General features: G+C 34.9%; 1 protein-coding gene across 2 annotated transcripts in view; it reads left to right on the forward strand.

The window, feature by feature from the left end:
- Window positions 1-12,746: 12,746 nt before the first annotated feature.
- The window catches only part of LOC149410458 (uncharacterized), a 28,271-nt gene continuing 13,638 nt past the window's right edge, over window positions 12,747-27,379 (forward strand). The window contains exons 1-3 of one of the 2 annotated variants that reach the window (XM_089648460.1): window positions 12,747-12,879; window positions 17,224-17,436; window positions 26,580-26,705. In XM_089648460.1, the coding sequence (XP_089504586.1) occupies window positions 12,874-12,879; window positions 17,224-17,436; window positions 26,580-26,705 (345 nt within the window). In that variant the 5' untranslated portion in view covers window positions 12,747-12,873. Of the gene's footprint in view, window positions 12,880-17,215; window positions 17,437-26,579; window positions 26,706-27,379 lie in introns of both variants that reach the window. The other variant, XM_089648461.1, reaches the window with a different exon arrangement.

A 27,379-nucleotide genomic window follows, 5' to 3' on the forward strand; every position in this document is an offset into this window, starting at 1 on the left:
AACTTGCTAATCTTGGAGTAAAATCTCCTTGCTACTAATAAACTCTAGTTCCATACAAGTTATACAAGACCAAGATTGGGTAATTAACTAAACACATGCAGTTACTGCAAGGGTAGGCAGAAAGAACAACTCGATTTCGGTACTCACTCCTTGCTTCGTTCACAAGGACGTATATAAGGAGGTGGGGGGGGTCTTAGTTATTTTAGTACTTACTTATTACGTAGGATAAAATAGTTTATATTCCGAGAAAATATTATTTGCACCATCTCTTTTATCAATGTGATGTAAATAATAAGTTGTCGTAAGTAGTCCCAAAAAACTTTATAATAAATTATCCAAACCCCACCCCTCAAGGGTCGAACTCCACCCTTAGAGTCTAACCCCCCCACATGCGAATTCTATAGCTAACCCAGCTGCTCGTTCAGTTTCATACATTCATACCTGCTCTGCTTCTACCATTCACATTCATACATTCATACCGGCCCTGCTTCTACCATTCATGTTTATACATTCATACCGGGCCTGCTTCTACCATTCACATTCATACATTCATATTGTCCCTGCTTCTAGCATTCACATTCATACATTCATACAGGGCCTGCTTCTACCATTCAGATTCATACATTCATACTGACCCTGCTTCTACCATTCACATTCATACATTCATACCGGGCCTGCTTCTACCATTCAGATTCATACATTCATACTGACCCTGCTTCTACCATTCACATTCATACCGGCCCTGCTTCTACCATTTAGATTCATACATTCATACTGACCCTGATACTACCATTCCCATTCATACATTCATACCGGCACAGCTTCTACTATTCACAATCATACATTCATACCGGCACTGCTTCTACCATTCACATTCATACATTCATATTGTAGCTGCTTCTAGCATTCACATTCATACATTCATACAGGGCCTGCTTCTACCATTCAGATTCATACATTCATACTGACCCTGCTTCTACCATTCACATTCATACATTCATACCGGGCCTGCTTCTACCATTCAGATTCATACATTCATACTGACCCTGCTTCTACCATTCACATTCATACCGGCCCTGCTTCTACCATTTAGATTCATACATTCATACTGACCCTGATACTACCATTCCCATACATACATTCATACCGGCACAGCTTCTACTATTCACAATCATACATTCATACCGGCACTGCTTCTACCATTCACATTCATACATTCATATTGTAGCTGCTTCTAGAATTCACATTCATACATTCATACAGGGCCTGCTTCTACCATTCAGACTCATACATTCATACTGACCCTGCTTCTACCATTCACATTCATACATTCATACCGGGCCTGCTTCTACCATTCAGATTCATACATTCATACTGACCCTGCTTCTACCATTCACATTCATACCGGCCCTGCTTCTACCATTTAGATTCATACATTCATACTGACCCTGATACTACCATTCCCATTCATACATTCATACCGGCACAGCTTCTACTATTCACAATCATACATTCATACCTGCTCTGCTTCTACCATTCACATTCATACATTCATACCGGCCCTGCTTCTACCATTCATGTTTATACATTCATACCGGGCCTGCTCCTACCATTCACATTCATACATTCATATTGTCCCTGCTTCTAGCATTCACATTCATACATTCATACAGGGCCTGCTTCTACCATTCAGATTCATACATTCATACTGACCCTGCTTCTACCATTCACATTCATACATTCATACCGGGCCTGCTTCTACCATTCAGATTCATACATTCATACTGACCCTGCTTCTACCATTCACATTCATACCGGCCCTGCTTCTACCATTTAGATTCATACATTCATACTGACCCTGATACTACCATTCCCATTCATACATTCATACCGGCACAGCTTCTACTATTCACAATCATACATTCATACCGGCCCTGCTTCTACCATTCATGTTTATACATTCATACCGGGCCTGCTTCTACCATTCACATTCATACATTCATATTGTCCCTGCTTCTAGCATTCACATTCATACATTCATACAGGGCCTGCTTCTACCATTCAGATTCATACATTCATACTGACCCTGCTTCTACCATTCACATTCATACATTCATACCGGGCCTGCTTCTACCATTCAGATTCATACATTCATACTGACCCTGCTTCTACCATTCACATTCATACCGGCCCTGCTTCTACCATTTAGATTCATACATTCATACTGACCCTGATACTACCATTCCCATTCATACATTCATACCGGCACAGCTTCTACTATTCACAATCATACATTCATACCGGCACTGCTTCTACCATTCACATTCATACATTCATATTGTAGCTGCTTCTAGCATTCACATTCATACATTCATACAGGGCCTGCTTCTACCATTCAGATTCATACATTCATACTGACCCTGCTTCTACCATTCACATTCATACATTCATACCGGGCCTGCTTCTACCATTCAGATTCATACATTCATACTGACCCTGCTTCTACCATTCACATTCATACCGGCCCTGCTTCTACCATTTAGATTCATACATTCATACTGACCCTGATACTACCATTCCCATTCATACATTCATACCGGCACAGCTTCTACTATTCACAATCATACATTCATACCGGCACTGCTTCTACCATTCACATTCATACATTCATATTGTAGCTGCTTCTAGTATTCACATTCATACATTCATACCGGGGTTGCTTCTACCATTCACATTCATACGGGGCTTGTTTCTACCATTCAGATTCATACTGACCTTGCTACTACAATTCACATTCATATATTCATACCGGGCCTGCTTCTACAATTCACATTCATATATTCATACCGGGCCTGCTTCTACCATTCACATTCATACCGGCCCTGCTTCTACCATTCACATTCATACCGGGCCTGCTTCTACCATTCACATTCATACCGGCCCTGCTTCTACCATTCATATTCGCGCCATACATTATTCTCCTTATACTATTTTCTACGTTAATTCGCTCTACATGCTCAAACCATCTAAACATCCCTTTCTTAATCTTAATCAATACGCTTACACCAGCCTTGAATACTTTGCGAATCTCCACATATTTCAGACGGTCATAAAATTTATTCCCCACACGCCTCAGGGATCTCGTTTCTGCAGCATTTAGTCTACTTTCATCTTTCCTCTAACAGTTACATGCCTCACTGCCATCCATCAAAATCTATTTAACAAAAAACTACAAAATAAAAATTATTTTTTTTCCTGCGTCGTTTTTATGAAACCAGGTCTCACAAAAAAAGGATTGTGATTTATTCTTATCATTTTAAAGCTCTCTCCTATCGGAGGTAGACTGTCATCAGGGCAACCTTGACCCTGCAAGTTGCATTCTGCAACAACTAATCGGAACTAGGCTCGTACAAATTATTTAGGTTTCAAAACCATAAAGTGCAGCGTATTACTTTAAGTTTCTAAAAAATAAAGACAATCTCTTCAAATGATTTTTCCGAAAATTTCTTAAAATGTTTTAGATACATGGATGTATCGAGTTATACTGGTAGGTAAATACCTGTTTATGAATTAAAAGGGTATTCCACCACCCTCTTACAGCATTCCCTCCATAAGTATTCTGGGCAATGAGGAATACATACGGTAGTTAGTCGCAGTTCAACAAATTTGAGTTAAGTTTATTAAGTTTATTTAAAACGTAGATATTATTTTATATTCCTTCAATAGCTTGTACGAGTACATGAATAGGTATTATAATGTGGGTTCCGAGTTCCGACGGGTATGGCGGTAGATAGATAGGTACTTGAATTGTCCATTAACTTGATTTTGAAATTTAAAACCATTTTATATGTTTATCATAGATAAAAGAAGAAAAAAAATCCATAAACAAAAGAAGTTGTAACAAGATAAAACACACCAAAAAAGATTAATATCATGAATGTTTCCCATTATAAGCAAAATACTATAGTCATCTCGCGTCATTCGGTTACCTTTATCTTACGACTATTGTTATTGTCAATAACAATAAGTAATATTATTATCTGAAGATGACTAAACGTGATTATTAAACAATACAATTTTTTGTGTTTTTATTTCAAATTAGAACCGATGCACTCACCTACGTGTTAAAAAATTTACCAAAAGAATCTTTTCAAATTCAGACATGCGGAAAAGTACCTACCTGAAATATGTTTTAGAAAACGATTATTTTTATTCTTTATTTGAAATGTGTACTATTTTTTATTAGGAATTAACCAAATCAGTCAATATTCACCTTGACCAGTAAAGTTACATAATTTTTTGGTAATGAGTTAGGTAGTTAGGTATCAAAAATATCTCTTAATTTATTGCTGTAAATGCCTATGTCAGTCGCCCAAGATAAATTAGATTGTGGCGTGTGGTGGTTGTGCATCTGTCAGTGACCGGATAACTCATCAAAACGACAATTTAGCACACCTTTGACAAAAAGTGACATAAAATCATGAAAGGAGATGAAATAAAAACCATATTAAAATGGTAGGGTTAGGTTAGTTTTATTCATTTAGTTAGCTTTTATCAAAAACATTATTAGGTACAATACTTAACTATATTTTAAAACATTATTTGATAACGTGAGCCTCACTGGGTGCTTTGCCACCCATGCTGAGGCCCCCAATGACTTTAAATCACTTTTTAAAGGTGTCTTGAATTGTCACTGTGTTAGGTTATCATGAAACCGTGTTTTTTCTGCGTAAATCTGGTTCAATGAACTCAAATTTGCTTTGAATTAAGTGTCATTTTTTATTATTTGGAAAAAGCTTGTGAAGAATTCAGACAAGCGATATGCATGTACAAACCATAGATTAAAAACACAAGAGATACCACGTGGGCGTGTTTTGTATTCCAAAGGTCTGAGGATTATTCGTTTAAATTTCATAATGCAGTAGGTATTGTATTTCATATGGTATGGCGATGTACGATGTCAGGCAAGTGCATAAAAACGTATTAGAAGCTAGAACCTAGATGTACCAAGTCAGTGGCGTTCAAGCAGGCCCTAAACGAATAATTAATAGGTTTAATGTTAAACTTCTACATAGGAACACGTGTTCATAAATATTATAGTATTTTCGTATTTCGTCATTATATATTAACAGGGCAAATGCAGGTGCATGAACACGTGTTCCGATATATTCGCAAAGTACTAACATTTTATTAGGAAACAGGAATTTAATAAATCAACAATACTCATTTTTCTCTGTATGTGTTGTGAGTAAGTCCAATTTTCCTCACTGCTGGTGAAATTGAATGTTTTCCAGACCTAAATAATAAAATGATTTTTTCCTCAGAGCCTATGTCATCCTTGGGGATGCTATGTGAAAGTTACCCATTGGACCTAATAAGAGTTTTCGTTTGAAAAGCTTGCATCGGGTTTAGTTGGAAACCTGTTGTTACACAAATTGCATGACACCAGTAAACGCATTCGGACATAAATTGAAGAAGCGCAATCTTCGGATCACACAAAGTGCTTTAACTTCAACAACCGCACCTTGGGTCGCATTCTTTATAATTGACCACAAGCAGTTATCGTTCGCGGATTTGGAATAGGTTAAGTGACAAGGCCGCATTCTTGTGTGCTGTGAGTGCGGCGCTTACGGGCGGTCGAACCAGGGGGCGGCTTCTTGAATTTTCCTCTCTACACTGACTGTCACATCTTTACTGAATACTTTGGAAGGGTTATAAAACCGATTATGTTCTGCTTTTAAGAGTTGGTCGGAAGAAATTGCCACCTTACAATAAACCTGATTTTAATATAATATTATGTAATGAAATATGAGGTTAATTGCAACAAATACATGTTTGTATGCATGGTTTTAAGGTTATGTGCGCTCGGTAAGCTTATGGGGCAGACAAACGATGGAAGATAATGGATGTTTCTATACAAACCATCTCATCATCAGGTCACACACTTAACTACCCAAAAGCACGCAGTAAAAAGAATATGCTAACCCAACAGATCACGCTGTTTTTCCAAAAAAACATGTTTGTCCAACAGATTACGCAGTTTATACCTGTCATTGGCTTATTTTTTCACAGGAAACATCTATACACTATATATTAAAACACACGCATAATCGAATGCAACATTGTGTCAAAATTTCAAAGCAATCGGTGAAGAACAAGGTGAAGGATTTAAGGTTTGAACAAACGAACATTTACATTTTTATTGACATAGATAATTAAAAGTAGTAGAAGAAACAAATTATCTAGGGCACATCATCGACAGTAAACTGACGAACGACGATTACTTCGACCGACAAAGACGAGCGCTCAGCATAAAGTCAAATACGCTCACTAGAAGGTTACGGTTTTGCCGCCCACGTGTAAAAATAATGTTATTCCTTACGTTTTGTGCATCCATTTATACCTGCAAGCTTTGGGCCAACTTTAAGAAGAGCAGCATGGATAGGCTTTATGTGCAGTACAACAACGCATACCGCATGATGTTTGGCCTTCCCAGATACTGCAGCGCTTCCAGTATGCTCAGGGAACGGCGAGTACCACCTTTTGCAGCCCTCATAATAGCCCTAGAATCCCAACGGAGTCCGGACTCTAGCATAGCAGAACACAGGATGTTGACCCCATCAATCTAATGCTTTAAGGCGTTTTTGTTCTGCGAATATAATAATATGTATATACTCAAGGTGTCCTGGAGTAAAGTGCGCTAACTTCGAGGGGTAATTCTACATGATGGTAGAAGAAAAAATTACACATAACTTTTTCGAAATTCTTTTTTTTTCATAGGAAAATATTTATTTTCCCATAAAAACAATTCAACTTTTTTATCTAAAAACTAAGATAAAATTTCGAAAAAAATTAATTATCTTTTTTACCTATGAAATCATGTTAAATCACTGGCCCGAAGTTAGCGCACTTTACCCCCAGATACCCTGTATAATAATATAAACATATTTCCTTATATGTACATTTTTACTTTTTAACTGTATGTATATTATTGTATATGCTTTATGGTATGTTATCATTGTAATATTATTATTACTGTATATATGCTACGGGATGTGTGAGATTGTACAAACCTTCCCGCATTCCGGAAAAACAAATTATTATTATTATTAGTAGTTGGCGTGTACCTGGCGTTACACCATCGCGGACTTTTTCTGTAGGCCTTTTTAAGATGTACACTTCCGTAGTATATTATTTTGATGTATCTTATAAGGTTTAACAAACGTTCGCAATGTAAGCGCCCGAAAAAATATTATTTACGACTTGATTACAAAACATCGACTTTTTTCTACTTGCGCATGTATTATATTTACAGAAAGTATATAAATAAACCTCCCGGAAGAAATTCTATATATCATAGTGAAAACTCTATCAAAATACGTTGCGCAGTTTAGAAGTAAGCGCACAAACAGACAGACGCGGGTGGCGAATTTGTTTTACACTATTTAGAGATGAGAATGAAGAAATTATTTTTAACATGCGGGTATATTATATATTTTTATGAATACGGGCGATTTTGTCCCTTGCGACGGTCCTGTTAAGCAGCACCATTCGCGAGTAACGTATTCGATAGATGACTCATTAAGTACTTATTTAACCAGTTTTTTTTTACTGAATAAGAGTCTGCTAAAAGCAATGAGGTACCTAAGCTATTTTTAAACGTATGTGTGGGAGTCCGCTAACAACTGTTTCGTCCGAAACTACACGACCAACGATACTGAAATGTTACATTCTTACTTTATTAACAAACTAACTTCAAATCTGCAAACTCATCTAATATTGTATGCAGAAGGTAAAATGCCATTTTTTAATACATCTATTTGATTGAAGAAGAAGATAATACTAATAAAACTAAACGAAACATGAAAACTACCACTGGGCCACTGGGACTTAATTATTTTTGTCTATCTCATATTACAGAGATCTTGGGTTCGATTTCCAGTTGAGACCCTTTAATTTTTCTGTGTCTTGTTCTGTTTCATGTTTCGTTTTGATTTATTAGTATTATTTTCTTGTTCAATCACGCATTACATTGATGGCTGTAACTCTCAAAAGTAATAACAGTAAAATTTGAAGACCTATTTGAATTTCGATTTTGTTTAGTGAGTGAATTAAAACGAATATTGAACGCGGAAATTAAACTTCTTCCCAAAATCCGATCGAGTTGAAACTCTTCAGATAGACTCGTAATGCATTCTATCAATTCTATTTGTGGCAATCACGACATTTTTCTGAAATCACATAACATTACGTCAGGTTAAGGCGAAGCTTAATGCTAAATCACTATTTTGATTAATCTTTATAACGAATTGGTGTACATTATGAATACCAAATAATATGCTTTAGATAAATTTAAGGTTTTCCTATCGTTTCGCTTGAGTAGAATACAAATAAAAAAATAAATTACTCAATAAAAAATATAAATGTAAACTACTAAAAATAATATTTTTTCAATAGAAATGTATGAACGCGTGAAGTAAACAACTTTAAAAAATACAGTATTATAGCTAAGATTATCTGTGACAGTTTCACTTGATTAACTTCTTTACTTTCTTATAAAATGATTTATAAAATAAATAAAAAAATATTTTTGTTCTTGAAATCGAACGTTTCTAGACTACATTTGTCAAGCGATTTTAATGCCTATTACCTACAATATAAGGCATACCAAGAATAAACACATTTTTGGCTTGTAGCTTCCTCTTAATATACGAAATAAATATAGTTCCTACACGGAGGAATCTTACTGATATGAACTACTGTTAATTTATTCAAAATCTAATTAAATTATTCATTTTTCTGTTAAAAATGGGACTGCGGGACTATAACGAATAAGTCAAAAGCAAATGTTTTATGCGGACGGAGGAACACGTGTTCATACAAATAAGTAGGTTTATTCCTTAATTACCAGGTGACGTGTGTAGTATTTATGTGTGTGTGTGACGTGTGTAATGTATGTGTGATTGTTTGTGTGCGTGTGTGTCTGTGTGTATGCGCACTGAACAGTTTAAATTATTGACATGATGCCACGTTTGAATTTGGGCAGTGAATCCGAAAAAATGTCAATGTTAGAGTTAAGACAAATATTATTTAGATGATGGAGACTTTGCAGCAAGAATCCCAGGTGGTGAGGAAACTGGACCAGCTACTGCAGCGAAAGAGTGCACCGCGCCACCAACAGTGCCAGCACGAGGTTCGTCATCCGTCCAGGAAAAGAATACGTGTTCTTGATATATTTTCAACGACTAAGATTTTATCAGGAACTTAGCAAGTTGTCATTTTTTTGGCAGGATCATTTTTCTCTTTGTACCCGATAGGCATTTGGCGAGATTGTTAGCGCGGTTGATACCAGTCCCTGGGAAGAAAGGATCAATCCTCAGTCATACCAAAAAAATATCCTTCTGTATGGAGTTAGGTATGTTAGAAAAAAAAAGTAGCATATTTTAACACTTTCAGTCATCATAAAAAGTTTTAATTGTGGTTTATGCTATGGTACATATCGAACCCACAGCGTTTAGATTCAAAGATAACCCACTGAACCACTCTTCCTCAAAACCAGTCATTTTTCTATTTAAAAAAATACAAACTTTTCCTTAACTCTTTTATTCGAAAAGTCGTCATTGCGATTGCGTCACAACAAAACCTGAAATATAACTCAAAGTACAATGTAATAACTGAAATATATAATGCAATAATCATAAGTGATAAACTTACGAAGAATGTCATTGAACGAAAATTCCTTCAGGGGTAATCTAATCGAAAGAATTACATATCATTATTTTTCATTGTTATTAAAACAGCTAATCAACCTACGGCCGTATTTCACAAGCTCATAATTAAATAATGGAAGATATGGTAAAACGCTAACTCAATTATCTTCATATATGCTATCTCGATTATTGTTATCGAAATAACTGATAGGTAAAGTATTTAATCCATCAACTCTTTGACAGAAATTCACTAGAAACAATAATGCTTACCCAATCTTACGTAGGTACTTACCCATCTACTTTAACTACTAGTATTATTTTTACGAGCTTTTTTACCCATAGATAAAAAATATGATGGCAAAACTGGTTCGCAGGTACCTACTTATGTATTTAATGTTTTTTAAAGAATGGAATAAAAAAACTTAAACAAGTTTAATTTATTAGTGTTAGTAAACAGTCAATGGAATTAAATATTCATTATAATCTGGAAATCAGGATTGCTGGTAGGTACCTACGACGGTTTCAGTATTTGAAGCAGTGGCGTTTTTACTTTTGTACAAGAGATGTCTTTAAACAATAAAATTATGTCAAGTTTATCTCAATGATAATTCTTTTATAGAAATTTCTTCAGGCGGGTAGGTACCATAATGGAGGTTAACTCATATGTGTCTAACAAGCATACTCGTGGGAGATCCTGTGCACCTTTTTATACTCCAAAAGCTAGGACTTCTGCATAACAGAAAGACGATTCTGCATTGACCATCGACATTTTCACTTACATACATTTTAGCATAATATCTTTTGACGTATCTCACAAAATAGTAAAACTGCACTAACCTTTTATACTTACATGTAGGTACCTGAAATTTGTGATTCTGCGTAATATATTGGTGCATAACCGTTGTATGGAGAACATGAATTAATAAATAAATAATATTGAAAACATGCAAATAAGAAAGTCCAAATAAACAAGACGATCTTACATAAAAAATAATCTTTACTCAATCATTAAAATGGCCACCATCCTAAAAGGGAAAGGATCGAACACACACATTTACAGACCGACGAAATGCAAAACGGTCTAATTAAAACAGGACAACGCTAAGGTCAATCAAATAGTGTAGACTAAGGGGGTCGATCGTCAACGCGCAAATTTAAAAAAATAATAACAATGTTGAAAACAATATAATATCAATGTTGTTGTCTACAGTTATAAAAAGTTCAATACCAAGATACAAATTAACCAAAATACCACATTACAAAGAAAAAATAAATTCTAAACACAGTTGAAGAAAAATAAATTCTTAAACGAATGATAATTTAATGAGATTATAGTAATAAAAACATATTTTTTTCCTAAGTACTAACATTATAATCTAGCAGAAAATATGAATATATAAATTAATATTAGCATTAATTACTCGACTGAAATATCCATACAAATTAAAAATATCTCACGGGTGCTAAATAAATGCCGCCGACGGGAATTGAACCCGCACCTTTTATGTCCAGTCAGATGCTCTAAACCACTGAGCTACGTCGGCTTATTCCCAACCCACTAAATAATTCAATATGTTTATGCAATATAATGGACAATTACTGATTATTATTATAATTTTATTAGTCCCCCTTCCAACCTAACAATCGTACAAAGAATCGTGTAATTTTCTATTTATCCTGCACGATAATTTCTTTCTTTCTAAATACGTAAGCATGTTTGTCTTTTAATTTCATAACCAATCAGAATAATAGAAGAGTATGTATGAGACGATGTATGAATGTGAATGAGGCAAGAAGTGTGTGCCAAGACCGAGTTGTTTGGCGGTCCGTCCTCTCTGCCTACCCCTGCGGGGAAACGGCGTGATGGTTAGTTAGTTAGTTAGTTAGTGATGATTGAATGATTACGATGTAACCATATCTATATCTGTTCCTCAGAAGTCAAAGGTCAGCTGTCACATTTTTGAAATTGTTCTGGAGAGAGGAAATAGTGACTTTTTTCCTTTGAACATTGTGAAGATACCAGACTTTTTTGTTGACCTAACGTTTCACATTGTCTTAGGACAACCGTCTTTATACCTCTGGGTAGATAATGAAAAAACTAAACGTTCTCATACATAACCCATTTTTACAAACAACTGGACAACCGACCTTTGACTTTTGAAGTAAATTTTCACTAAATGTATACTATTTCATGAAATTATTATTATTAAACTGATATTTTTTCCAAATGTACTCCTTTTCTATCCATAAGCAAATGCTTTTTGGAGGGGTATAAATCGTAAGATACAAAATAACCTATTGTGAACCTAATTATTATGTTATGTACAAAAGTTACAGTAATTAAAAAAAACTGTTGTTTATTTTTCTATGTGTAACTAACTATAACATCAATCAATAAAACAAGAATTTAATTTATCAATCAGCATTAGTCGGCCGAAATTTTCCGCGGCGCGCCACTGCGCATTCCCGCATTTAGACAAGCAAACGTCACAAAAATGAATGTCCGATAACCAAAATCGAAATAACAAACTGTACAATTCGGTATCCGATAGCTAAGTTACAACAATTCGGCAGTAAGAAGATAAAACCTGCGATAAAAAACAAATAATAACAAATTAAAATTCTAAGAAAACTTCGCGTGACGAATAAGTAAAATTTAAATTCGAGTGAGAGCATAATCGGGTGATAATATTATATCTGCAGACGTGCCAACCAAAATGAACGTCCGATAATCAAAATAGAAATAGAAATAGTAAACTAAACTTGGTGTCTCACAGTGAAGTGCAGTGAAGTTACCACATTCTAAGTTATCACGTCATATATGTTTGGATACTAAACAAATTAATATTTCAAGGAAATCCTTCGCGTTATGGATATATTAAAATTCGAGTGAGGGGATAACAGCGATAAATGAAAATTAATGTTGGCAGACGTGCCGATATCAAGTTTGCCGCCCGAGAGTGTTCCAAGTTCGAAGATGCCGCCACCTGCAGGGAATCATCAATGTATTGTCTATGATTTTTACAACATTTGACAGCTCTGAGCTCGACCGTCGGTTTTTGTGTGCGATTTTCGCCAGTTTTAAGACGCGAATTCGGCGGGCGTAATGCGAAGGTGAAACGAATAAATAATAACCGGGACACATTCAACCATCTTAACATTGATGCTGGTAAGCCTAATGACATATTTAGATGACATTCCGCGCACGAAACTTAACTGATAAACTATTCCTTGTCAATTGATTGTTAACCTTTTTAACTGGGCGAATAGACACGTAATAATAATTATCATTTTCGCGCTTCTGTTGTAATTTTTGTTTATTATTATTAGCATTCAATTTGTTTGTTTTGGTTTAATTAATTAATAACGTGATGTCTCGGGTTGATTATTGCATTAGCGATGACAGTTAGTTTATCTTTGTTTTGAACCAACGTATAAAATAATATGTCATACCTATTTTAAGTGCCTAACTTACCTAACTGGAATATGACATTGTCGCTTATACTTCAAGTTGACAATACGGTATACTTGAACTAGAAACTGCGACGTTAAACCTCAGCGATCGTCGCGGCGCGAAATATAACTACAATGTTAACTGATACTAAAATTTCATGCAAGTTAATGAAATATCCATACATTTTTTATTGACTGTTAGTTAACATTCGCTCCGCAAGATGTCATCGATAAACATGTCAAGTTATCAATATATTGTATGATTAAGAGTTTCCTCTATTTATATTGTATTCTTATCTATTTTACGTGTTAATTGGAAAAAAATTCCGATACAATCCCAAATGTCAACGAATACTGATTTTATTCTATTTAGTTTTGTCTATAAATAAAATGCAAATAAGACGAAAGATGCTAGTTTAGTGGTGGTTAAGTATTTTATGAAACTGCTTCTCGGTTTAGATTGGTTCACAATATAAAACATGATTAAAACTGATGGTAATTATATAATTTATTTCCTCTGTATTAGTTGTTAGCCACATAATTCGCCATTTTGACTATCCTAAATAAATAATATAATGGTGATAAATTTTTTTATATTTTTTTCCATTTTTATATGTTCAATTTCTTATCTCAAAGTACGTTAGTGTAAACAGCTAATTATGCAGAGTTTTAAATATTAGAAAAAAATTACTATAACTGCACTTCTATCAAATTCCTGGTGATTTTTTCATCACAAAATAAATTACAGGCCAGTGCTCAAAATGGCTTTAAAAATTACTTTGCAGTTTGTCTAACTCCCCAGGCTAATTTGTTTGGTTTTACAAACAAACAGTTGAAGAAAGGAGTGAAAGGAGAATATATGTTGCAAATTTGAATGATAGCAGAAGTCGGGGACGTCCGAGGAAGACATGGCTCAACCAAGTGAATCAGATACTTGAGTCGGGCCATGTCAAGAGTCAGAATAATAGGATAGTATGTATGAGACGATGTATGAATGTGAATGAGGCAAGGAGTGTGTGCCAAGACCTAGTTGTTTGGCGGTCTGTCCTGTCTGCCTACCACTTCGGAGAAACGGCGTGATGGTTAGTTAGTTAGTTGGTCAGTTTGTTCACTTTTGGAAACAGCTAATACGATCTCATAGAAATCTTTGTGTCTCCCGCACTGTTATAATAAGTAATATGATCTAAGTAGTGTTAGAAAAAGAAAACTAACACCACACTGTATATCCTAACCTAGAAGTTAACTATATAAGAATTAAGCACCCGTATGAAACCAAAGTTATCGACTGCTTATTGAAAAAAATTTGTGAAATTTTTTATAAATTATTTTTATATGACATGATTTAAAGGTGAAGTACAATAAATATGTCTAATAAAATGTGTTTTTTTTTCGTTATCCGTAATTTTAGTTTAGTGTTGAGACGAAAAAACGTAATGCCAGCCATTTTTAAAACTTTTTACTGTTTGCATTAAAAATTTTAATATTTCATAATTTATAAATGTTTATTTTTAACAATAAAATTTAAATGCTTATTTTATCACCTTTATTTACTTCAAGGCCTCCTGCGTTGAGCTAATGCATAAAAAAAAACTTGTATCAAACATTTTCTCAGATTCGGTGCTAGGAGCAAAATGACAAAATGAACAAAATCAAAATGAATGACACGATACAACTGTTTGGTTATGAGTGAGGTTATGAAAGCATTCTAGTTTTGATATCTCGAGAAGTCAAGAATGATTTGTGGCGACCGGGTCCTGTGACTTCATTAGTGACGTGTACAGGCTGCTTATCCTCGTACTGTGAAAGAAAAACTAATGCTACAGACGCTACTGTGATTCCATCCAATTTCAGTCATTTAACATGACCACTACATTCTAATTTAAACCATTATTGAATACTTCACTCAAAGGTTAAAGCAAACGTTGACTAAACGTGTTTTTACACGCAGTAAATATAATTAATTGGTTGTCTAAATCTTGGATTTTATTTACCGTTGGCAACTGATAATTTATTTATAACACAGGTCAATACATCAAACAGTTAACAAAGGAATGAATCATGGTAAAGGTAGTTATCTAATGTGTGGTTAGTTGTTTCATAAATTAAAGACACGGAAAAAACATAGATAATGCATTAGTATCATCATTAGCACCTACACGTTGCTACATACATTCCAGGGTGACTTTTGGCCTACTCCTCATATATTCTTCATTAAATCTCGTCCCTAACTGTTTTCAACCCTCCCTTACAGTGCTAGAAAATTCTTTGAGCTCTGGTGCTGTGCACTTAGTATACCGGGTACAAATTTATAATTTTGTCATTTTTATGTTGGATAAGATGGAATAGTTAACATTTATTACTGTATATGTAAATCATTTTATTGACGCACTTCATGCGGGCGAAAACAAGGGTCTCATTCGAGAAAATGGATATATGATTTGAAAATAACACATGATTTGAAAGAAGTTTTTTTTATAGCACTCGCCACATCTCAATTACTAATTTATTGTCTGAAATTAAAGCCTACTTTTTAATACGACTCCATAAACTGATGTTAAAGTCAGTTTAAGTGTAAAAAAAAATGTTTTCATTTTCACACTAATCATAAAAAAACAATAACTTCCACATATCCGGATAAGGTAAGGATGTATTACCCGTTCTGCAGGTTTAATATAGTTTCCTTTTGATAAAATATTCTTTCACATAAAAGACAAGCAGTTTAAGATGTGGATGACTTGGTTCACATTTTTAAATATATGAATTTAGTTGGGACCCTTACAAATAGATTGATATAAAATTATCGAACAGCAATGCCTTTCCCGCCATTCGAGTAGGATCGTCGTTAACTAGCCTTCCCGCCGGAATTTTGTTAATAGTACCTACATAATATAGACATGTAGGCAAAAGTTAAGTCCCAATTGATTCCAACCGTCTGGAGCCAATGAGACTATGGCATCCACGATTGGGGTATGTTGTAAGGCTGAAGGTAGTGGGGAGGTAAAGGAGTCGGGGAAGAGGAAGGTGGGGAAGTACCTGGCTATTAACCTTTCCCTTACTGTGCTAAAAAAATCCACGCGTCCCGGTGCTGTGTAGTCAATACACATCTCAAAATAAGTGATTTAATATCGGAAAAATATGAATATTCATAGCTAATCGCTTATGTTTATTATATTTTATATCAAAAGTGATAATAATTGTAATTTAATTGCTGAAAACATGAAAAAATCATCGGCAGATGCTAAAGAAACGTGCGAGGGGTCCACATCTAACGACGGTTCGCGGCCAACTGGCTAGCGCATAAATGAACCACTCACGGCTAGCGGCTGGCGGCTGGCACAAACGGAGCTGTGCGGTCGTAGGTATCGATAATCTAAATCAAAATACAAGTGCAGACGTGTGGATGTTTCATGTTCACGCATAGCGAATTAAAGCGGGACATCAATAGCGTGTCATTTCCTCGCACACTCTGCGCGTAGCAGTGTCACAGGGTTGATTGTATTGGTGTATTTGTTCCCGATTTTTAACAAAATTCTCTGATTTTTAATTGAATTTGAAAACTATGTAAAATATTATTTTTTAATTAAGTGCATAAATGTATAACGGAGGAATACCTTAAATCTGAACACAGAATTTATTATATTTATAGTGTTATTAAAGTTATTAGAAGCAATGTGTAGTAAATACACTCCACAGATAAGGAAAGGTTAACAAAGCTAAAGTCATTTCAAGCAACGTTTCAATTCTGAATGGTGGTTTTACACGAGGGCGTGAGTATCTGCAACTCTGGAACGTGCTGCAAATATACTATATATTGTGAAGTTAAATATAAACACCAGCCGCAGTGCGTGTTTGTACGCGGTTTGGCATTTTCAGCTATTCTAGTTACTCGGGTTATGTTGATTATAATGACCTCCCCTATCACCCCATTTCGTTTGATCCATACCTTACGGGACACCCTGTGTATTATTTCCATTGATTGCCTTAAACCCATTCTCCTTTGAACTGTTTGAAATGATGTCTGTTGATAATACTTGAAGGTGATAACTCCCCAGTGTCTCAGGTGTCGGGGCACCGCGGCAGAAGCAGAAGGGGGGCCCCCCCGCCCGACCACGCCATGTCCACGCGAGCCACGGCTGTGCGCACGCGGCGTAACAAGGAGCGCAGCAAGAACTTCACCGAGCTCGAGAAGACCACCGTGCTCGAGCTGATAGCGCAGCATAGGGAGGTGCTGCGCCAGGGTCGGAGCAACAATGCCACCAACAAAAGTAAACAGGTATGACTAATGCTCAAACAAGACCAAGCAGGTATGACTTAAGCCAGTGACAGACCACGCTATAAGCGCGCTGTATTTTCGCTATTTCGCTGTGCTTTCCCTATTTCACTCGCCATACATTCACATTGGCAGTGTATGGCGAGCGATATACTGAAAGCACCAAGCCACGATGCATATAGCGTAATGTGTCGCCTACCTTAAGCTGAACAAAAAATAAAAAAATTCAAGCCGATATTGACAGCGAAATAAATAAGATATCGACATTGTCAATGTATTGATATTCCTAAACGTCTAACAGCTATGTCAAAATACGAATAAATTGACAATGTAGAATTGAAATACACTCACTTTAATATATGTTGGCAGTTCGCATGTACTTTTTACACTAAAAAGGCAATTAATTTAATTAGTCTATGAGGTCATTAGTCGTAAGTCGTGATATTCTGAACATCTTTCTAAATTCTGTTCCTCCAAGCTCTAACGGGTTCTGTTGTCTTTCAATTCTACGAGCTTCGTTAGTATTCCTCCGTTCATCATTATTCAAAAAGTTCTGTATATTGACTGATAACCTATGCTCGGTGACAGCAAAGAGGTTGCGTTTAATTAGGCCACCGTCAGAATCAATTGCTGACCGTCCTCACATATACCGGCTAAGGCTGCCTATTAACCATAGATGACGGGTTTAGTTAACATCGTATTGATCGTAGAGTTTTATCGATCGATTTTGCTAGATACCCTGGTAACACCAATGCTGTAGACCAAGTGGTTTTACATTGCTTTCATTTATAGCATTATACTGACCGAATTAAGGAATAAATAAAGAAAGGAGGGAGTTGTATGGTTTTAGTTTGAACAGATTGTGAATCTTGGTTAGTTCACCAAACACCAGTTTAAGAATCATTGATTTAGCAAATTCGTACGATATGTTTCGAACACCGTCTAAGTGGCGTAGTTATAATGAAAGTGGAACCGTTGGTTGACTTGGTATTGTGTCAGCGAAGATGTCATATTATTATGTATTTACATTCCTCGCTTCGATGACCGTCCATTGGCTGAGATTTGATTGAATGCAGTTTGTTTGGATGAATGCAGAATACAACAGTAACCGTAACCCCAGAATAAAAGCCGAATGGCAGTTAAATATTTTGATCTAATTGAATTAGTGCATCATTTCATAGCCTCAAGGGTAGACTTATATATATATATTTTTTTTTAATGAGCTAATTTGTTTGCTTATGGGAACAGCTCACACGGCCTCTTGGAAATCATTGTATCTCCCTTATTGTAATGGTGAGAAATAAGATCTAAACCATAGGTTCCGAAAGTGGTCTATATGGACCCCCAGGGGTCGATATCGACTAGCTGGGGGTCCATGTCAGCGAGAAAAAAATTTAGGGGTCCACAAGATTCAAATAGGGGTACGTACAAGCCGACCCCCATTTACCTCAAGTCAACATTTAGGAGTTCCGTAAATGACACAATACACCTAACACAAATAACACAGTTTATGTAATACTAATAATAGACTGAGAAATTACTTATTTGATATTTGTATTTTTATATTTCGCAAAGTTGTTTATTGAGGTATATAAACAGAGATATACGTTCCTTTTCTCGTCAGAATTAATATATTGAAGCAAAACATTGCACATCGGAAGCCGCGAATTTTGCTAGATCCCCAACTTGTTTTTGAAAAACGTCCATGGTAACGTTTATCAACATTTAAATGTACTTCACACAGACTTAAAAACTAAGTTTGAGGACATTTTGACTATGGAAATGGAGCGTCGAAGAATAGGAAATAATGTGACAAGAAGAAATGACCGGAATAAGCACTGACAAAGAACTTAAGGGGGAGTTCTGTACGGCTAGCTACAGAAAGAAATTCCCGTTGCTTATCCTGCTTCATTTTTATTTGGTGTAATACTTCACAAGGGTGCCCCTGTCTGCACAATGCAAGTACAGAGGAACTATACCGCCACCCGGTTGTTGGACAGGCAAGGGAAGGGAATCTTTTTACGAAAAAATAAACGATTATCACATGGGACGTTAATAGTTTTAGGAAAATTCAATATTCAGCAGGCAGGGGGTCTACGGAAAAAAAAAAATTTGGCAAGTGGTCTACGAGGCAAAAAAGTTTGGGAACCTCTGATCTAAACGGTGTTAAAAAGAGAAATCACCACTCTTTATATTCAAATCTAGAAGGTAACCACTGAAGAATTAAAATGTCTATTGAACCAAAGGTTCCAACCACATTTTGAAAAACGGTTTTATTTATTATTATTTTTTTGTTATCAGTAATTTTAGTTACAAAAAACGAGTAATAATTTTTTTTTTATGTTTGCATTCAAAAATGTAATTTATTATTTCTAACAATTTTAGATAAGGCTTGATAGAAGAGAGGATATTTGTTCAGAGAGGGACAACCAAAAAATATGCCATCTAAAGTTCCTTCTAGACCACAGAATGTACAATCTAAGGATTCAAGCATGTGAATTTTAAAAAGGTGGGAAGGAACGGAACAATGTCCAATCCTCATTCGAATAAGTGAGGAAATTTTATTTTTGGAGAAATGGGGGAATTTTTGAAACCACAGTTTTGATGGGATAGTCCTTTGTATTGAGGAATAGCAGGCTCCCTTAGATTGACTAGTAATGTGTCAATACTCTGACCAAACATTGCGGGATCTATCTTTGAGGATGGAAAAAATGTCAGATAGGGGAATGTGGTTTACGAGGGTAACCATAGGGTTAGATGCTCCTTATTTTGCCAAGGAATCTGCAATATCGTTACCCACAATGCCAATATGTCCAGGAATCCAAATCATCACAATGATTTCAGATTTTTATGGCCAAAAGTATTGTAGTGATTTATTTTTGGGGTCATAATACCCGTGTCACACTTCCTCCTTCTTTAGCCAACGTTTCAGTGTCCATCACTTATCTGCCCTGATGATGGACACTGTAAAACTGTCCGAAGCGTCTGCTAAAGGAGGAAGCGCAACACGGCATAACACCCCAAATATAAATCAAAATAACCTCGGAAATTGTTGGGCAGAAAGATGACTGATAAGCAAGTTTCGAAAATCTGTGCGCTTCCACAGACACTTTTGTAATGTTAGCAATCTTATAATTTTCTCCCTGTAAAAGGCACATATCGTCGGCTTAATTTGTTGAATGCGTAACTACCATTTGTCAAGTTTGTTTTACAGGAAGTTCAAAAAGCCTCGTAGTGAAAAAAATAAAAGACAGATTATTATTTTTTTAATCTTTTTCAAAACTTGCCATATTTTTCTGTATTTATTTTCGTTCATTAAACATTTGTGAAAGGGAGTTAACCGGTCAGCAACGTAAGCAGATATACACGATAAAATAACGATAGCAGTCAAGTACAATAAGCGTGTTTACACGTCAACGCGTGTGTTTCCACAAAAATCGTCATAACTCCGTTATTCTTCTAGTGACATCCCTAAAACAAAAAGTAGAATATTCGTATTGAATGAAGCTTCACATCTCTATTCAAAGTTATCCATAGAAACCCGTAAAAAGACCTACTCAGTGGAAGCAAATTTTACCCGCCAAATCGTAAAACGACGCCAAGAAAGCCGTTTGACGTGCCGACCCGCCTCGCAAGTTTAATTATTTTTTTAAAAATATATTTTGTATGAAATGGTCAAAAAGTGAAGTGACAGAATTGTTTATTGTACATTTGTACGATGAAATAAGTGTTTTTTTTTTACATTATCCGTGATTTTAGTATCGTTTTTACATAAAACATTACAGGTGAGTCATTTTTACAATTTTTTCATGTTTCCATTCTAAATTTAAATATTTACAAATGTTAATATTTATTTATGATACAACAATTTGAAAGCCTATTTTGTAACCTTTCTAAAACAGTTTTTACTATTCGGCTCCGTTCAGTAATGTTTCATTTATAGAGCTTTGATTGTGAGGCGGTAATAACACAACGTTTTCGTGAAATTGACATTTCGGTAAAGACATCTTAGCTTCAAGTTCGCGAAAAGTCGGAGGGGTTAAGTTATTTGATTCTGCAAAATTGCGCCATGGATATTTTACTAATTTGTGTTTAAAAACAGTGGATTTTTTTACAAATTTTAGTTCAACCTTTTTTTTATTTTATAAATTTTAAAAGATTACAATTTTGGTGATTTTCTCAACCACCATACTAGGCTCATGCCCGTATCATGGTAATCGTACATGATTTATGTAAGAATAACAAAATAATATTTTGTAGAACAAATAAAACATAAGGGAAAAGGAAATTTTTATGGTAAAACAAAAATTTTAAAAATGCATATTATAGAAATAAAAATATAGATAAAACTGATTGACAAAAAGATATTTTAAAGAAAATATTAAAAGTATGGTTAAAATAAATGCAAAATTATACCTAGAAATGTACCTATTTACGGTCACATTGTCACATTTGAATTTAGTGATATAAAAAATAAATGATACAGTAAATTTTTATTTTTTTTTAGCGTTCTTTCGTTTTTTAATTGTTCGAAGCGAGACTAATTTTAACACAAAATGGCATTAAAATCTTTTTTTTGAGAAAAACGTAGTTACGCGGTCTACGAATTAAGCTGACGATATGGTTCTATTTGTTCTAAATCCCAGCTGCGTCTAAAACATAAGATATTGTCGAAAATGTTTTTGTTTATATTATATTTTCTTCAATGTTTCAATTGGAATTTAATTTACTAGGTAATTAAAAACCTGTTGCACTTACATATACTGCAATAATGTTGATAGTTTTTTCCTTGTTTATATTATTCATATAGATATGCATACAAAATATGTACATTGATATTGTGTCATAAATCATATTCAAGTTCTTGCATTGTTATTTGAATCAACATGAAAAATATCATTTACCGCACAAGAGTCCCTAACATATCGCAACCGTCTAGAGCCAGTGAGACGAAGGTGGGAAAATATACCTGGCTGTTCAGATCTTCTGATAAAACATGGCTAAAGCCATTTCAAGCAACATTTCAATTCTGAATGGTGGGATTTTTCACCAGGGTGATACTGAGAGTACCTTCCATTTGTTTGTACTATTGAGATTCTTTTTTTGTTGTTGTTTATTTCCCGACATTCACAGACATATGAATATTAATAGACTAGAAATTAAGGGTGAGGGGTAAAATCAACTGTTGAAGAACGAAGAGGGTAAAGCTGACTGTGATTCGTCAATAAATCAATCTGATAGTAAATAGGCATCTCGCCTTATAATATCACCATTTAGTTCTTAAAAGTAAAATCTGCTTTTGAATGAATAGACATTTTTACATGGGAGCACAAATTACTCGCCACGTTATGAACAAATTTGCGAAGTCCAAATTCGGCAAAAAAAATTTCTTCTATTTTCAGAGTCGAATATTTAGTTTACGTATTTAGTTAAGACACTTTTATAAATGTTCATAATTTACTTCCCAGTAACAACGATGTGCACACTTGAGAATCGCTACATTTGACCAATGTTGGAGGGTTGTCACAACCGCTCTGTACCTATTAATAATAAAATATTGAAATCTTTAAGAAAATATATAACATTTCACTTTTAAGAAGATAATAGAAAAGTAAAACAACTAAAAAAACAAATTAAATTATATACACACAGCTTTTACCAGCGATTCCTAAGAGTATTTGGAGTAAAAATTTGGACATCATTTTGCCTTCCGATGACACTTTTTCAATTACATTTTTCGATCACACATCGCCACTCGGTATAACCTAGCGCATAAGTGATATGCACTCCTTCTCGTTCCAGCAGTACCGTACATACGAAACAAGCGCGTACCTAACACGTGGTCCGATGTGATGTGTGATAGTATGAAAGATAATATGTGATCGGTGGCGACGTGCGATTGAAAAATATAATATTTTTAATTTTAATAGATAAAAAAATGTCATCGGACAGCAAAATGACACATACATTTTTCATTCCAAACATGCTCACTGTATCTACATTTTACTTCCAAACATACCAATTTTCACAATTGATAACCAACCATTTATCCTATATTAAGTGTTGTTTATGAGTTGTGTAAAGTTCAAAACTCGTTTAGTAATAACGCCATTAAAGTGGAATAAATTTAAAAATTATTGGTTTATTATCCTTTATTAATACGACGGAGTTCCGAATGATACTATATGTATTTTATCAAAGCGCAAAAGGCGAAGGCACATCCCTGATTCTTGTGCACGGCTTTGTGTTTCGCGTCCATCGCGTGATAGTATTTGTTTCTAAAACTGATCCATATTTATTATACGATGTGAATAAGGTTAAAACAAAGTAAAATAATGCTTACCTATGGAATGTAATACGACAATTGGGTTTATTCTCTTTTTCACTTCTATTTTTTCAAGTTTTCATAGCGAAAGCCACTATTTTGCCGTGTTATTTCGTAAAATGAACTCGACCATAGCTTGACGCTAGTTCGCACAAGAATGATGACGTCACATTCTCAAGATTCAAGGGAGGCCATACGCGAGCCCAGCCGTCTCCAATGGAACCGGTATGGGGAGTGGGGAATAATACGCTTTTTTTAGGGCAGGTCTACTAATATTCATATGTCTATGCCGACAGTATATTCTACAAATCTTAACTCTTTCACTACGAGACATGGCACGATCAAATACTTAAGTCCGGTCATGTCAAGAGTCAAAATAACAAATGTGATTGAAGCAAAGAAATAGCGCTTCTTTTTTTTTAACCTTTAACTGTTGACGTGGGTATACTATTGCTGAGAATCCGCCTGAGGGACGGGTTTCATTGTGTACAGGGGTACACAATGAAAGTGTCTTCAACATTTTGTACAAACATGAAAATAATCTGTTAAAAATGTTTATATGGATATCTTTATTAATTTTAGAAATAAAAAATAAGCTCAATAAAACAAATTCAGAATTATTAACTTTTACGACAAAAATAATGAAATTTAACAAGCTTTTGTTTTTTATTTATTAAAAAAAATATATGCAAAATTAAAAAAAGATTTCTTAATTTTTTGCATGTCCATGTAAATAGTGAATTAAACTAAACACCAACTAGGTCCATAAATCTTATTAGGTGAATAAGAGATAAAAATATATTACATTTCATATCAGACATCACTTTTTTTTTGTTTACCCAATTTGTAGAGAAATATTCTCGGGTCAAACTGGGGAGCTAGTCTATGTGCTTATATATATAGATAATAATATGTACAGTTACAAAAATGGAAAAAGAATATTTTCAAAAATACTGTAAAATACTACAAAATATAGAAACAGAATATCAACAAAAATCAACGAAAAATCGACAAAAATATAAGCAACAGAATATATCTGAAAATCATCGATAAAAGTAAGTCAATCTTCTCTGTAAAAATACAACTATTGATAATTGCTGAACTAAGTGATGTTGAAAATGTCGATGGTCAATGCAGAATCATTAAGCAGTTGAGTCGCTCAGTTGATTGGCACGTTCTGCGGAAGTCTTCGCTTTCGGAGTATGAAAAAGTGCATGGGATCTTCCACGAGTATGCTTGTTAGGGTCACATAAGTTAAACTCTTTTAATATAAGTGGATTTAACCCCTCCGACTTTTCGCGAACTTGAAGCTAAGATGTCTTTACCGAAATGTCAATTTCACGAAAACGTTGTGTTATTACCGCCTCACAATCAAAGCTCTATAAATGAAACATTACTGAACGGAGCCGAATAGTAAAAACTGTTTTAGAAAGGTTACAAAATAGGCTTTCAAATTGTTGTATCATTAATAAATATTAACATTTGTAAATATTTAAATTTAGAATGGAAACATGAAAAAATTGTAAAAATGACTCACCTGTAATGTTTTATGTAAAAACGATACTAAAATCACGGATAGTGTAAAAAAAAAACACTTATTTCATCGTACAAATGTACAATAAACAATTCTGTCACTTCACTTTTTGACCATTTCATACAAAATATATTTTTAAAAAAATAATTAAACTTGCGAGGCGGGTCGGCACGTCAAACGGCTTTCTTGGCGTCGTTTTACGATTTGGCGGGTAAAATTTGCTTCCACTGAGTAGGTCTTTTTACGGGTTTCTATGGATAACTTTGAATAGAGATGTGAAGCTTCATTCAATACGAATATTCTACTTTTTGTTTTAGGGATGTCACTAGAAGAATAACGGAGTTATGACGATTTTTGTGGAAACACACGCGTTGACGTGTAAACACGCTTATTGTACTTGACTGCTATCGTTATTTTATCGTGTATATCTGCTTACGTTGCTGACCGGTTAATATAGTTTCAGTGTTTAGTTTAAACATAATGTTTGGCTAAAAATGTTTTTCGGCATGCTTCTAAGGTGTTGAAATCGAGCATTCCTGTTAAGAACGAGGATGGATATAGAAATGGATATTACGCATATTCTCTCAAATATAGATAACGCATGAACCTCTTTTGTACTTTTTCTATTTCTAGGATATGGTTTTGTTCAGAAGGGGCCCAAATAATGGAGCTTTATTCCAGGATACTGCGAACAAGGACTTCACATGTTCTTCGTATTGCGATTCCATTAGTAAATGATCTTGCATTACGAAAAACAAATCCAAGCATTTTGTTGGCGTTGGAGACAATGTCAGATATGTGGGATTTGAAAGACAGATTTGCCAGTGTATGCTAATGTGTAGAGCGAAGTTCGCTTATAAATCTGGGCACCAAACATGGCCAAAGCCGTTTCAAGCAGTGTTTCGGTGGTCCTTCACCAGGACAATACTGAAAGTATCTTCCACTCTGTACTGGTTAAGTAATGAAAATAGTGGACACTGCAATTCTTCGCTATTGCCAATGTCTTTCTCGGGTGTTTTCGACTTCTTCCATCATTCACTAATGTATACCACAATGTTACCGTTGTAAAAAATACATTACATGGACTTTAATTCAACTCCGTATCTCATTCCGGTCCAGAGATATTGCATTAATTATTCCTCGGGTGTCCCTGACTTCCTCTACCATTCAAACGACTCTTTTAACACTCCTAAGGACAAGCTTTAATATTTTCAGCAATATGGGCAAATATAAGCAATAACAAATGCAGGCTGAACTGAATGATTGATTTATCTCTGTTTATTACAGATGGTGTGGTCACAGATCTGCATGGAGGTGAACAAGCGTTGCAGGGCAGAGTGCCCCCGGACCCCGGCACAAGTCAAGATGTGGTACGAAAACTTCAAGAAGAAGTGCAAGATGCGCTATCAGGAGGTAAGAATATATTTGGTTTAACCCCTACAATCTTTTTGGGAGATATTTCTCCCAGCCTGACACCAATTTCATGAAAGTCATGCCATCTCTTTTTAAACAGCGTTAGAAAGAGAGAACACAACGTTTTGTATTTGTATTTGAAAGTTTACCACAGCTCCCGAGAAATTTGAAATAGTTCTGTGAAACATTTCATGCATTTTAATAATATTTATTGAGATTTGCTAATTTTATGATAAATATTTTTGTATAAAATGAAAAAATAGTGAAGTGATAATTACTTTTGTAGTAATTATCACTTCACTATTACCTTTATCGAATTAAATATGTTTTTTACATGATAAAAACCATCAATAAGCGACTTCAAAAACATTATCTATATTTGGGTAAAATTTTTTATTTGCATATCATCGACGCATTCGAGATGCGTGTTGATAATATTTTTGTTGTAAGACTATTCCCTTACATTGAAAAATCCTGTATTAATCTAACCGGTGTAGGTGTATTACAGCCGTCAAATGGCATTGCAAGATGACTTACACGGTGATGGATTGCCGTCGACGGCATCGCAGGATGACTTACGCAGCGATGGATTGCCGTCGACGGCATCGCAGGATGACTTACGCGGCGATGAATTGCCGTCAACGATATTTTCTTCAGGCTACCTTTAACCCTTT

The sequence above is a fragment of the Hesperophylax consimilis genome, chromosome 27, assembly GCF_061612785.1.
Source record: "Hesperophylax consimilis isolate HC1 chromosome 27, BYU_Hcon_1.0, whole genome shotgun sequence".
In the NCBI taxonomy this organism is placed as follows: Eukaryota; Metazoa; Arthropoda; class Insecta; order Trichoptera; family Limnephilidae; genus Hesperophylax; species Hesperophylax consimilis.